This window comes from Procambarus clarkii, chromosome 32 (genome assembly GCF_040958095.1).
Source record: "Procambarus clarkii isolate CNS0578487 chromosome 32, FALCON_Pclarkii_2.0, whole genome shotgun sequence".
Lineage (NCBI taxonomy): Eukaryota > Metazoa > Arthropoda > Malacostraca > Decapoda > Cambaridae > Procambarus > Procambarus clarkii.
Window position 1 is genome coordinate 25,973,347 of NC_091181.1, and position 14,645 is coordinate 25,987,991.

Genomic DNA, 14,645 nt, shown 5'->3' on the forward strand with positions numbered 1-14,645 from the left:
CCACCCCGCGAGGGCCGGCAGGGACACCACCCCGCGAGGGCCGGCAGGGACACCACACCGCGGGGGCCGGCAGGGACACCACACCGCGGGGGCCGGCAGGGACACCACACCGCGGGGGCCGGCAGGGACACCACACCGCGGGGGCCGGCAGGGACACCACACCGCGGGGGCCGGCAGGGACACCACACCGCGGGGGCCGGCAGGGACACCACACCGCGGGGGCCGGCAGGGTCACCACACCGCGGGGGCCGGCAGGGTCACCACACCGCGGGGGCCGGCAGGGACACCACACCGCGGGGGCCGGCAGGGACACCACACCGCGAGGGCCGGCAGGGACACCACACCGCGAGGGCCGGCAGGGACACCACACCGCGGGGGCCGGCAGGGTCACCACACCGCGGGGGCCGGCAGGGACACCACACCGCGAGGGCCGGCAGGGACACCACACCGCGGGGGCCGGCAGGGACACCACACCGCGGGGGCCGGCAGGGACACCACACCGCGGGGGCCGGCAGGGACACCACACCGCGGGGGCCGGCAGGGACACCACACCGCGAGGGCCGGCAGGGACACCACACCGCGGGGGCCGGCAGGGACACCACACCGCGGGGGCCGGCAGGGACACCACACCGCGGGGGCCGGCAGGGACACCACACCGCGGGGGCCGGCAGGGACACCACACCGCGGGGGCCGGCAGGGACACCACACCGCGGGGGCCGGCAGGGACACCACCACACCGCGGGGGCCGGCAGGGACACCACCACCCCGCGAGGGCCGGCAGGGACACCACCACCCCGCGAGGGCCGGCAGGGACACCACACCGCGAGGGCCGGCAGGGACACCACACCGCGAGGGCCGGCAGGGACACCACCCCGCGGGGGCCGGCAGGGACACCACACCGCGGGGGCCGGCAGGGACACCACACCGCGGGGGCCGGCAGGGACACCACCCCGCGAGGGCCGGCAGGGACACCACCCCGCGAGGGCCGGCAGAGACACCACCCCGCGGGGGCCGGCAGGGACACCACCACCCCGCGAGGGCCGGCAGGGACACCACCCCGCGAGGGCCGGCAGGGACACCACCCCGCGAGGGCCGGCAGGGACACCACCCCGCGAGGGCCGGCAGGGACACCACACCGCGGGGGCCGGCAGGGACACCACACCGCGGGGGCCGGCAGGGACACCACACCGCGGGGGCCGGCAGGGACACCACCCCGCGAGGGCCGGCAGGGACACCACCCCGCGGGGGCCGGCAGGGACACCACCCCGCGGGGGCCGGCAGGGACACCACCCCGCGGGGGCCGGCAGGGACACCACACCGCGGGGGCCGGCAGAGACACCACCCCGCGAGGGCCGGCAGGGACACCACCCCGCGAGGGCCGGCAGGGACACCACCCCGCGAGGGCAGGCAGGGACACCACCCCGCGGGGGCAGGCAGGGACACCACCCCGCGGGGGCCGGCAGGGACACCACCCCGCGGGGGCCGGCAGGGACACCACCCCGCGAGGGCCGGCAGGGACACCACCACCCCGCGGGGGCCGGCAGGGACACCACCACCCCGCGAGGGCCGGTAGGGACACCACCCCGCGGGGGCCGGCAGGGACACCACCCCGCGAGGGCCGGCAGGGACACCACCACCCCGCGGGGGCCGGCAGGGACACCACCCCGCGAGGGCCGGCAGGGACACCACCACCCCGCGGGGGCCGGCAGGGACACCACCCCGCGAGGGCCGGCAGGGACACCACCACCCCGCGGGGGCCGGCAGGGACACCACCCCGCGAGGGCCGGCAGGGACACCACCCCGCGAGGGCCGGCAGGGACACCACCACACCGCGGGGGCCGGCAGGGACACCACCCCGCGGGGGCCGGCAGGGACACCACCCCGCGAGGGCCGGCAGGGACACCACACCGCGGGGGCCGGCAGGGACACCACCCCGCGAGGGCCGGCAGGGACACCACCCCGCGAGGGCCGGCAGGGACACCACCACCCCGCGAGGGCCGGCAGGGACACCACCACCCCGCGAGGGCCGGCAGGGACACCACCACCCCGCGAGGGCCGGCAGGGACACCACCACCCCGCGGGGGCCGGCAGGGACACCACCACACCGCGGGGGCCGGCAGGGACACCACCCCGCGAGGGCCGGCAGGGACACCACCCCGCGAGGGCCGGCAGGGACACCACCACCCCGCGGGGGCCGGCAGGGACACCACCACCCCGCGGGGGCCGGCAGTGACACCACCCCGCGGGGGCCGGCAGAGACACCACACCGCGAGGGCCGGCAGGGACACCACACCGCGAGGGCCGGCAGGGACACCACCCCGCGGGGGCCGGCAGGGACACCACCCCGCGAGGGCCGGCAGGGACACCACCCCGCGGGGGCCGGCAGGGACACCACCCCGCGAGGGCCGGCAGGGACACCACCCCGCGAGGGCCGGCAGAGACACCACACCGCGGGGGCCGGCAGGGACACCACCCCGCGGGGGCCGGCAGAGACACCACACCGCGAGGGCCGGCAGGGACACCACACCGCGAGGGCCGGCAGGGACACCACCCCGCGAGGGCCGGCAGGGACACCACCCCGCGAGGGCCGGCAGGGACACCACCCCGCGAGGGCCGGCAGGAACCATTGTTACTTATCGCGGGAATAACTTATTGTAAAGTTTCTTCGTATTTTACCTGCCTATCGTAATGGCCATCTGGGGCGTGGCTCTTGCCGGTAAACACGGTGACCTGGCACGTGCAGGGTGGAGAGGCACGTGCAGGGTGATCTGGCACGTGCAGGGTGATCTGGCACGTGCAGGGTGGAGAGGCACGTGCAGGGTGTGTGTGTGTGTGTGTGTGGAGGCACGTGCAGGGTGATCTGGCACGTGCAGGGTGGAGAGGCACGTGCAGGGTGTGTGTGTGTGTGTGTGTGGAGGCACGTGCAGGGTGATCTGGCACGTGCAGGGTGGAGAGGCACGTGCAGGGTGTGTGTGTAGGCACGTGCAGGGTGTGTGTGTAGGCACGTGCAGGGTGTGTGTGTGTGTGGAGGCACGAGCAGGGTGTGTGTGTGTGTGTGGAGGCACGTGCAGGGTGTGTGTGTGTGTGTGTGTGTGTGTAGAGGCACGTGCAGGGTGTGTGTGTGTGGAGGCACGTGCAGGGTGTGTGTGTGTGGAGGCACGTGCAGGGTGTGTGTGTGTGGAGGCACGTGCAGGGTGTGTGTGTGTGTGTGGAGGCACATGCAGGGTGTGTGTGTGTGTGGAGGCACGTGCAGGGTGTGTGTGTGTGTGTGTGGAGGCACGTGCAGGGTGTGTGTGTGTGTGTGTGTGTGTGTGTGTGTGTGTGTGTGTGTGTGTGTGTATATAGAGGCACGTGCAGGGTGTGTGTGTGTGGAGGCACGTGCAGGGTGTGTGTGTGTGGAGGCACGTGCAGGGTGTGTGTGTGTGGAGGCACGTGCAGGGTGTGTGTGTGTGGAGGCACGTGCAGGGTGTGTGTGTGTGGAGGCACGTGCAGGGTGTGTGTGTGTGGAGGCACGTGCAGGGTGTGTGTGTGTGGAGGCACGTGCAGGGTGTGTGTGTGTGGAGGCACGTGCAGGGTGTGTGTGTGTGGAGGCACGTGCAGGGTGTGTGTGTGTGGAGGCACGTGCAGGGTGTGTGTGTGTGGAGGCACGTGCAGGGTGTGTGTGTGTGGAGGCACGTGCAGGGTGTGTGTGTGTGTGGAGGCACGTGCAGGGTGTGTGTGTGTGTGGAGGCACGTGCAGGGTGTGTGTGTGTGGAGGCACGTGCAGGGTGTGTGTGTGTGTGTGGAGGCACATGCAGGGTGTGTGTGTGTGTGGAGGCACGTGCAGGGTGTGTGTGTGTGTGTGTGGAGGCACGTGCAGGGTGTGTGTGTGTGTGTGTGGAGGCACGTGCAGGGTGTGTGTGTGTGTGTGGAGGCACATGCAGGGTGTGTGTGTGTGTGGAGGCACGTGCAGGGTGTGTGTGTGTGTGTGTGGAGGCACGTGCAGGGTGTGTGTGTGTGTGTGTGTGTGTGTGTGTGTGTGTGTGTGTGTGTGTGTGGATGTGTGTGTATATAGAGGCACGTGCAGGGTGTGTGTGTGTGGAGGCACGTGCAGGGTGTGTGTGTGTGGAGGCACGTGCAGGGTGTGTGTGTGTGGAGGCACGTGCAGGGTGTGTGTGTGTGGAGGCACGTGCAGGGTGTGTGTGTGTGGAGGCACGTGCAGGGTGTGTGTGTGTGGAGGCACGTGCAGGGTGTGTGGTGTGTGGAGGGCACGTGCAGGGTGTGTGTGTGTGGAGGCACGTGCAGGGTGTGTGTGTGTGGAGGCACGTGCAGGGTGTGTGTGTGTGGAGGCACGTGCAGGGTGTGTGTGTGTGGAGGCACGTGCAGGGTGTGTGTGTGTGGAGGCACGTGCAGGGTGTGTGTGTGTGTGGAGGCACGTGCAGGGTGTGTGTGTGTGTGGAGGCACGTGCAGGGTGTGTGTGTGTGGAGGCACGTGCAGGGTGTGTGTGTGTGTGTGGAGGCACATGCAGGGTGTGTGTGTGTGTGGAGGCACGTGCAGGGTGTGTGTGTGTGTGTGTGGAGGCACGTGCAGGTGTGTGTGTGTGTGTGTGTGGAGGCACGTGCAGGGTGTGTGTGTGTGTGTGGAGGCACGTGCAGGGTGTGTGTGTGTGGAGGCACGTGCAGGGTGTGTGTGTGTGGAGGCACGTGCAGGGTGTGTGTGTGTGGAGGCACGTGCAGGGTGTGTGTGTGTGTGGAGGCACGTGCAGGGTGTGTGTGTGGTGTGTGTGTGGTGTGTGTGTGTGTGTGTGTGTGTGGAGGCACGTGCAGGGTGTGTGTGTGTGGAGGCACGTGCAGGGTGTGTGTGTGTGGAGGCACGTGCAGGGTGTGTGTGTGTGGAGGCACGTGCAGGGTGTGTGTGGAGGCACGTGCAGGGTGTGTGTGTGTGTGTGTGTGTGTGTGTGTGTGTGTGTGTGTGTGTGTGTGTGTGTGTGTGTATAGAGGCACGTGCAGGGTGTGTGTGTGTATAGAGGCACGTGCAGGGTGTGTGTGTGTATAGAGGCACGTGCAGGGTGTGTGTGTGTGGAGGCACGTGCAGGGTGTGTGTGTGTGGAGGCACGTGCAGGGTGTGTGTGTGTGGAGGCACGTGCAGGGTGTGTGTGTGTGGAGGCACGTGCAGGGTGTGTGTGTGTGGAGGCACGTGCAGGGTGTGTGTGTGTGGAGGCCGTGCAGGGTGTGTGTGTGTGGAGGCACGTGCAGGGTGTGTGTGTGTGGAGGCACGTGCAGGGTGTGTGTGTGTGTGGAGGCACGTGCAGGGTGTGTGTGTGTGTGGAGGCACGTGCAGGGTGTGTGTGTGTGGAGGCACGTGCAGGGTGTGTGTGTGTGTGTGGAGGCACATGCAGGGTGTGTGTGTGTGTGGAGGCACGTGCAGGGTGTTGTGTGTGTGTGTGTGGAGGCACGTGCAGGGTGTGTGTGTGTGTGTGTGGAGGCACGTGCAGGGTGTGTGTGTGTGTGTGGAGGCACGTGCAGGGTGTGTGTGTGTGGAGGCACGTGCAGGGTGTGTGTGTGTGGAGGCACGTGCAGGGTGTGTGTGTGTGGAGGCACGTGCAGGGTGTGTGTGTGTGTGGAGGCACGTGCAGGGTGTGTGTGTGTGTGTGTGTGTGTGTGGTGTGTGTGTGTGTGTGTGTGGAGGCACGTGCAGGGTGTGTGTGTGTGGAGGCACGTGCAGGGTGTGTGTGTGTGGAGGCACGTGCAGGGTGTGTGTGTGTGGAGGCACGTGCAGGGTGTGTGGTGTGGAGGCACGTGCAGGGTGTGTGTGTGTGTGTGTGTGTGTGAGGTGTGTGTGTGTGTGTGTGCTGTGGTGTGTGTGTGTGTGTATAGAGGCACGTGCAGGGTGTGTGTGTGTAGGAGGCACGTGCAGGGTGTGTGTGTGTATAGAGGCACGTGCAGGGTGTGTGTGTGTGTGGAGGCACGTGCAGGGTGTGTGTGTGTGTGGAGGCACGTGCAGGGTGTGTGTGTGTGGAGGCACGTGCAGGGTGTGTGTGTGTGGAGGCACGTGCAGGGTGTGTGTGTGTGTGGAGGCACGTGCAGGGTGTGTGTGTGTGTGGAGGCACGTGCAGGGTGTGTGTGTGTGGAGGCACGTAGCAGGGGTGTGTGTGTGTGGAGGCACGATGCAGGGTGTGTGTGTGTGGAGGCACGTGCAGGGTGTGTGTGTGTGTGTGGAGGCACGTGCAGGTGTGTGTGTGTTGTGGAGGCACGTGCAGGGGTGTGTGTGTGTGGAGGCACGTGCAGGGTGTGTGTGTGTGGAGGCACGTGCAGGTGTGTGTGTGTGTGGAGGCACGTGCAGGGTGTGTGTGTGTGGAGGCACGTGCAGGGTGTGTGTGTGTGTGTGGAGGCACGTGCAGGGTGTGTGTGGGTGTGTGTGGAGGCACGTGCAGGGTGTGTGTGTGTGGAGGCACGTGCAGGGTGTGTTGTGTGGAGGCACGTGCAGTGTGTGTTGTGTGGTGGAGGCACGTGCAGGGTGTGTGTGTGTGTGGAGGCACGTGCGGGTGTGTGTGTGTGTGGAGGCACATGCAGGATGTGTGTGTGTGTGTGTATAGAGGCACGTGTCAGGGTGTGTGTGTGTGGAGGCACGTGCAGGGTGTGTGTGTTGTGGGAGGCACGTGCAGGGTGTGTGTGTGTGTGGAGGCACGTGCAGGGTGTGTGTGTGTGTGGAGGCACGTGCAGGGTGTGTGTGTGGAGGCACGTGCAGGGTGTGTGTGTGTGTGTGGAGGCACAGTGCAGGGGTGTGTGTGTGTGTGGAGGCACGTGCAGGGTGTGTGTGTGTGTGGAGGCACGTGCAGGGGTGTGTGTGTGTGTGGAGGCACGTGCAGGGGTGTGTGTGTGTGTGGAGGCACGTGCAGGGTGTGTGTGTGTGGAGGCACGTGCAGGGTGGTGTGTGTGTGGAGGCACGTGCAGGGTGTGTGTTGTGTGGAGGGCACGTGCAGGGTGTGTGTGTGTGGGAGGCACGTGCAGGGTGTGTGGTGTGTGAGGCACGTGTAGTGTGTGTGTGGTGTGGTGTGTGGAGGCACGTGCAGGGTGTGTGTGTGGTGGAGGCACAGTGCGAGGGTGTGTGTGTGTGGAGGCACGTGCAGGGTGTGGTGTGTGTGTGGGAGGCACGTGCAGGGTGTGTTGTGTGTGTGGTGTGGAGGCACGTGCAGGGTGTGTGTGTGTGTGTGAGGCACGTGCAGGGTGTGTGTGTGTGGTGGAGGCACGTGCAGGGTGTGTGTGTGTGAGGCACGGCAGGGTGTTGTGTGTATGATGCACGTGCAGGGTGTGTGTGTTTGGAGGCACGTGCAGGGTGTGTGTGTGTGTGTGAGGCACGTGCAGGGTGTGTGTGTGTGTGGAGGCACGTGCAGGGTGTGTGTGTGTGTGGAGGCACGTGCAGGGTGTGTGTGTGTGGAGGCACGTGCAGGGTGTGTGTGTGTGTGGAGGCACGTGCAGGGTGTGTGTGTGTGGAGGCACGTGTAGGGTGTGTGTGGAGGCACGTGTAGGGTGTGTGTGGAGGCACGTGTAGGTGTGTGTGTGTGTGTGGAGGCACGTGCAGGGTGTGTGTGTGTGTGGAGGCACGTGCAGGGTGTGTGTGTGTGTGTGGAGGCACGTGCAGGGTGTGTGTGTGTGTGTGTGTGTGGAGGCACGTGCAGGGTGTGTGTGTGTGTGTGTGTGGAGGCACGTGCAGGGTGTGTGTGTGTGTGTGTGGAGGCACGTGCAGGGTGTGTGTGGAGGCACGTGCAGGGTGTGTGGTGTGTGTGTGTGGAGGCACGTGCAGGGTGTGTGTGTGTGTGTGTGTGGAGGCACGTGCAGGGTGTGTGTGTGTGTGTGTGGAGGCACGTGCAGGGTGTGTGTGTGTGTGTGTTGGCACGTGCAGGGTGTGTGTGTGTGTGGTGGCACGTGCAGGGTGTGTGTGTGGAGGCACGTGCAGGGTGTGTGTGTGTGGAGGCACGTGCAGGGTGTGTGTGTGTGGAGGCACGTGCAGGGTGTGTGTGTGTGGAGGCACGTGCAGGGTGTGTGTGTGTGTGGAGGCACGTGCAGGGTGTGTGTGTGTGGAGGCACGTGCAGGGTGTGTGTGTGTGTGGAGGCACGTGCAGGGTGTGTGTGTGTGTGGAGGCACGTGCAGGGTGTGTGTGTGTGTGGAGGCACGTGCAGGGTGTGTGTGTGTGGAGGCACGTGCAGGGTGTGTGTGTGTGTGTGGAGGCACGTGCAGGGTGTGTGTGTGTGTGGAGGCACGTGCAGGGTGTGTGTGGAGGCACGTGTAGGGTGTGTGTGGAGGCACGTGTAGGGTGTGTGTGGAGGCACGTGTAGGGTGTGTGTGTGTGTGGAGGCACGTGCAGGGTGTGTGTGTGTGTGGAGGCACATGCAGAGTGTGTGTGTGTGTGTGTGTGTGGAGGCACGTGCAGGGTGTGTGTGTGTGTGTGTGTGTGGAGTCACGTGCAGGGTGTGTGTGTGGAGGCACGTGCATGGTGTGTGTGTGTGTGTGTGTGGGAGGCACGTGCAGGGTGTGTGTGTGTGTGTGGAGGCACGTGCAGGGTGTGTGTGGAGGCACGTGCAGGGTGTGTGTGTGTGTGTGTGGAGGCACGTGCAGGGTGTGTGTGTGTGTGTGTGTGTGGAGGCACGTGCAGGGTGTGTGTGTGTGTGTGTGTGGAGGCACGTGCAGGGTGTGTGTGTGTGTGTGTGGAGGCACGTGCAGGGTGTGTGTGTGTGTGTGGTGGCACGTGCAGGGTGTGTGTGTGGAGGCACGTGCAGGGTGTGTGTGTGTGTGTGGAGGCACGTGCAGGGTGTGTGTGTGTGTGGAGGCACGTGCAGGGTGTGTGTGTGTGTGGAGGCACGTGCAGGGTGTGTGTGTGTGTGGAGGCACGTGCAGGGTGTGTGTGTGTGTGGAGGCACGTGCAGGGTGTGTGTGTGTGTGGAGGCACGTGCAGGGTGTGTGTGTGTGTGGAGGCACGTGCAGGGTGTGTGTGTGTGTGGAGGCACGTGTAGGGTGTGTGTGGAGGCACGTGTAGGGTGTGTGTGGAGGCACGTGTAGGGTGTGTGTGTGTGTGTGGAGGCACGTGCAGGGTGTGTGTGGAGGCACATGCAGAGTGTGTGTGTGTGTGGAGGCACGTGCAGGGTGTGTGTGTGTGTGGAGGCACGTGCAGGGTGTGTGTGTGTGTGTGTGTGGAGGCACGTGCAGGGGGTGTGTGTGTGTGTGTGGAGTCACGTGCAGGGTGTGTGTGTGGAGGCACGTGCATGGTGTGTGTGTGTGTGGAGGCACGTGCAGGGTGTGTGTGTGTGTGTGGAGGCACGTGCAGGGTGTGTGTGTGGAGGCACGTGCAGGGTGTGTGTGTGTGTGTGGAGGCACGTGCAAGGTGTGTATGTGTGGAGGCACGTGCAGGGTGTGTGTGTGTGTGGAGGAACGTGCAGGATGTGTGTGTGGAGGCACGTGCAGGATGTGTGTGTGGTGGCACGTGCAGGGTGTGTGTGGAGGCACGTGCAGGGTGTGTGTGGAGGCACGTGCAGGGTATGTGGAGGCACGTGCAGGATATGGAGGCACGTGCAGGGTATGGAGGCACGTGCAGGGTGTGTGTGGAGGCACGTGCAGGGTGTGTGGAGGCACGTGCAGGGAGTGTGGAGGCAGAAATAAGGGAAAACAACTTTCGGTTCAAATTTCTGACATTTGTTCATATTCTGGCCAAAGTGTAACTGATAATAAGAAGTTCGAGAGATAAGATCATTTTGCCCTGCAGGCTCGGTCCAATATTCCCATCAGCCATCAGTATTACTTTGCAAGTGAGCACGTTGAACTCTACCAGCCACCGGTTAGATTATTAACGCAGTTTGTCCTCGTGTTCCTGTCGTTTATCGCAGTTTTCCTGTGTCATAATACTGGTAATTATATTTTTCGTGTGTGTGTGTGTGTGTGTGTGTGTGTGTGTGTGTGTGTGTGTGTGTGTGTGTGTGTGTGTGTGTGTGTGTGTGTGTCAAAATATAAGACTCACACTGTCCCTTAAACAAAAGTTGTCGAGATTGAAAGATACACAGAAAATACCCCCCCCCCCCCCCCCCACATAAGATGCATAAATAATTCCATGTAGAAACACAGTAAAAGATGTGCCTAAGAGATAGTGTATTGTGTGCACATCCCTGAACATTCTACGTCAACAGATACCAGGGCTTTCCCGACCCACAATCACTCCACCCAGTTCATATAGCATTGCTCTAAAATCAGTTTAACTCAAAATGCCTGCCAGTAATCTATCTTTAATCCGTCTTCAGTTCCTAAATCATTCCAAATCTCCGTCATTCTAGCTGCGGCTCTCCGCTACATGGATATAGTGACATTTATTAAGGACTCAGAACATTAGACAATTTCTCGTTTTCCAATTCGAAACTCTGATCTTTCACAAGAAGTTAATTGTCGGATTTAGATACGAAAAGTGCATGGCATGAACAAAGCATGAGCGAGGCACATAGCATAAACAATGTGTATAGAAATGAACAAAACATATAAGAACAATTGGTATAGCGGCAAGACATAACATAGCATCAATAGTAATCGACTTGAGAATGGTCCAGGACGGACCGAAACGTCGTCGTCCCTTCAATTTCTAGTGTGTGGTCTGGTCAACATACTTCAGCCACGTTATTGTGACTCATCGCCTGCATAGCATCAATAGTATGTATAAAAAGAACGAAAAATACGTAACATCAACAAAGACAACTTGTAATCAATGTATAATAACAAGAACAAAAACATAACATGAACAAAATACAGTGTGAACAATGCATTATAGCAAAAACAAAATCCAGGAGCAGGAAGGCTGCCACATATAACAATGTGTAGAGCAAGAATCAATTCCACCATCGCAACACGCTGCAATTACGCTTCCGTGGCAAGTGCACCGCAGGAGTGGTGGCGGAGGAGCGGAAATGATCGGAGGGAGGAAGAGGAAGGTTGACCGGCGGTGCTGCTGGAGCCCGTGATTGCTACTCTCGGCTTCTCCGGCACCCGCTTAAGCTTAACCGGCCTCCAGTCCCATCCGGCCTCCGAGAAAGGTAAAGATAATTATCCGGACAAAGTGCTGTGTCAGTGTGATTATATATATATATATATATATATATATATATATATATATATATATATATATATATATATATAATATATATATATAATATATACATATATAATATATACACGGGAGATCGGATCGTAGGACGGAGCGAGGGACGGGGTGCCCCAGCAGTCACATATTGGGGAATCGAACACCGACTCTGCAAGAAGCGAGGCATAAGCTGTCCCGACTATCATCTTCCGCGATACTGTTAAAGTCTCTCTCTTATCTACTCGCCGTCTTATCTGAAGGGCATAATATTGACATTTGCTGTGATGAATTACGTGCAATTATCTTGCATCTATATAAATAAAAATATTAATGTTCGTTTGTTCAAAATCGTTAATCTCCGAAAGTTTGTTACCGATTGCTTTGAAATTTTGGCATAACGTTTCATTCGAATACGCGCGTGTTTTATATACCTACTATATAGATGCGCAGCTGTGACAGGTAAAAACATTCTTTTTTTAAGAAACAGCGCCATCTGATGCACGTAAGAGCAACACACGCTGCACTAAATATGTTACGATCCCATTTCAATGTTTCCAATTGCATTGACAAATTGAATTTTCATAGATTTCGATTTATTTTCATTTTGATTTAATTATTTTGTGTGACATTGCGTTGGAATTGAGCTGTGTTGTTTACCATACCGTTCATTTCGTGAGTATAGTTTTTTAATTTTTCATTATTTTTATTTCGGTTTTAAGTTTTTCTTACATTTTAGTGATGGGAACATCAGATCATTTCATGGTCCTAATTTTCTGTTGGGAACATCAAATCATTTGGGAATGCATCGGACGAGAAAATGGGGAAGGGGGGGGGTGGACGAGGGGACGGGAGTGGGGAATGGGGGGGAGGACGAGGGGACGGTCGAGTGGGGATGGTGGAGAGGACAAAGGAAAGGGGGGGGAGGGGGAATGGTTGGGAGGACGAGGGGATGGGGTGGAAATGCAGGGTACAAGGCTACTTGTCCCTGGTTGTAGAACTCCTCCAGCTCCTCAGATGGCGGCAGGAACCATGGATGCAGTGAGCATTTCCTCTCTGGATCGCCACACTAAGGCGCTGAAAGAGAAACCTTGCGGCTCTAGGGTCTCTAGTTGTTTCAATTAGGTTGGACCCCAACTCCTTCAAAAAAACTAGCAGCACTTTTACCCCAGGCACCAAGTGTCGCTGAGGCAATGGGGACAAAATTGTAGTTGTATATAATATATATATATATGTGTGTGTGTGTGTGTGTGTGTGTGTGTGTGTGTGTGTGTGAAGAGTACACATTTGATCGGTAATAAGTGTAAACCATAAATGTGTGATAAAGATAAAGTGATAAAGAGCACACACAAACTCCAACATTATTTCTATGGTTGACCTGCAAGAGTCAACCGCGAAGACTCACCGGCGGGCGCCCTCAGCACCCACACCAGGAGCACCACCACCAGCAGCCTCTGGTGCAGCGAGGAGCAGGTGTGTGCCGGGTGGCAGGACGAGGAGGACCAGGAGGACGAGGAGGAAGGAGGAGAGACAGAAGGAAGAGAGGGAGAACAGGAAGGAGGGGAGAGAAGGGACGTCGGTGTGGGAGAGATAAACGTGTCCGCGGACGTCATCATCTTGGCCGTCATCTTCATCTGCCGAGAGATAAAAGTTAACAATAGTCAGATGTGCGAGGAAATATTTCAAGGAAATATATTCTTAAGAAAGTTACAAGCGTTAACAGGTAAATGTTAACTATTAATAATAATTCAGGAACGTTACATTTAACAATGAACATATAATTAGAGTATAATTGCGCAGATTTGAATTTGATTGTTGCCGCAGGAGGCGGCTAGTTTATTGTGCACCCCATACCCATCCCGTGAACGTTAGCGCAAAAAGCATTACAGAGGGCACAAAAGGTCCTTATCAGACCTTATCAGATCTTTATCAGATTATTCCATAAACAATTTCATCTATCCTTCACACCTTATAGTTACAATGTCAGCTAGTTACAGAGAAAGTGCTATTTCAAGAGCTATACATTTACAGTAAGTCGTCATACATTAATGGTAGGTCTTATCGCTAATACATAATAGTTTGACCAATGGAGACAGTCATAGGGTAGCTTCTGTTTATTATTGGTCTTCACAATACACTACTTGTTTCTGAATCTCATATGTCGTTCATCAACTGGAAGCGAAATATGGATACAGAGCAAGGATTTCAGGTAATTTATCCATGGTAATAAGATAGGTTGCCATATCATACAGAGTGAGCTTAGACTTATCTCTAAATGGCAAATTTTACTACAGTCCAAGATATAGTGTTCGAGTGTGTGTCCCTGTCTTTGTCCACACACTTTACACTTTACTTCATCTAGATCCCTATACAAGCCGAACAGCCAGAGATACTTGTAGCCAAGTCTTATACGAGCTGTGACAACATCTGTTAGTCTACTGACTTTGTTACTTGCCCCATACACATGTTTTACTTCACACATTTCATTGTGATGAACAATGGACCTGCTAGTTCCAGTTTGCACAGTTCTACTTTCTTCAAATCCATCCAGGAGTTCTCGTCTAATGACACTTTTAAGGGACCTATTTGATAACTCAAGATTCCGGTCAATACTGTCTTTATTTACTGCAGCCTTAGCAAGGGCGTCAACATTGTCATGTTCCTGCAGGCCAATGTGAGAAGGAATCCACAACATTTTTATATTTACCCTCTTGCTAAGTATTCTTATATATCTACGTCTAGCTTCCAAGACAAGCCCAACAACTTGGGGTGGACGGTAGAGCGAAGGTCTCGCTTCATGCAGGTCGGCGTTCAATCCCCGACCGTCCAAGTGGTTGGGCACCATTCCTTCCCTCCGTCCCATCCCAAATCCTTATCCTGACCCCTTCCCAGTGCTGAATAGTCGTAATGGCTTGGCGCTTTCTCCCGATAGTTCCCTTCCAAGACAAGCACGTTATTACTTGATTGCAAACTGTTTATTGCTCGTAGTGAGGAAAGGGAGTCAGAAATAATTAAGCTGTCTACTTCAGTGTTGTCAATAATTTCGAGTGCTACCAGTATCGCTACCAACTCGGCTTGCATTGTGGACGCCCAGTTACTAATTCGGATATTTCTTTGAATTGTGCTGCCATCGGGTTGATGAGCAATAACAGCACTTCCTGCCCTCCCTGTAGCTGTATTGAGTGATCCGTCAGTGTATATGGTCTGTGCTATGTTGTGTTCAGTTTGTATATTGTGAATGTGTTCTATGGTGCTTAATTTAGCAGCAAGCTGAGCATGAGGGTTGTTTGTGATTAGTTTCTTGGTGGGGTATGCAGGGGTCAGGATGTCAAAAGGTACTATCTGCCAGGGTGGAAGGAAGTGCTGTACTCTTTCATCTGTATATACATCGTGCAGTCCCATCATTTTAATATGAGTAGCTGTTCTTTGAATCCATTTAGACTCGCTGGTTCCATTACGTATGTGTTCTAACAGTGCAACTGACACAATGTTGTTTTTGTTATCACGCAGAAGCTTTAGTCCCATCATAAAATTAATCAAATATTCTGTCTCGAA

At 57.9% G+C, this 14,645-nt stretch overlaps 1 protein-coding gene across 1 annotated transcript in view; it reads right to left on the reverse strand.

Annotated features, from left to right (window-relative positions):
- The window catches only part of LOC123748740 (uncharacterized), a 185,700-nt gene that overhangs the window by 68,767 nt on the left and 102,288 nt on the right, over positions 1-14,645 (reverse strand). Inside the window, exon 2 of the mRNA XM_069335030.1 lies at positions 12,496-12,724. Coding sequence (XP_069191131.1) covers positions 12,496-12,724 — 229 coding nt within the window. The remainder of the gene's footprint in view (positions 1-12,495; positions 12,725-14,645) is intronic.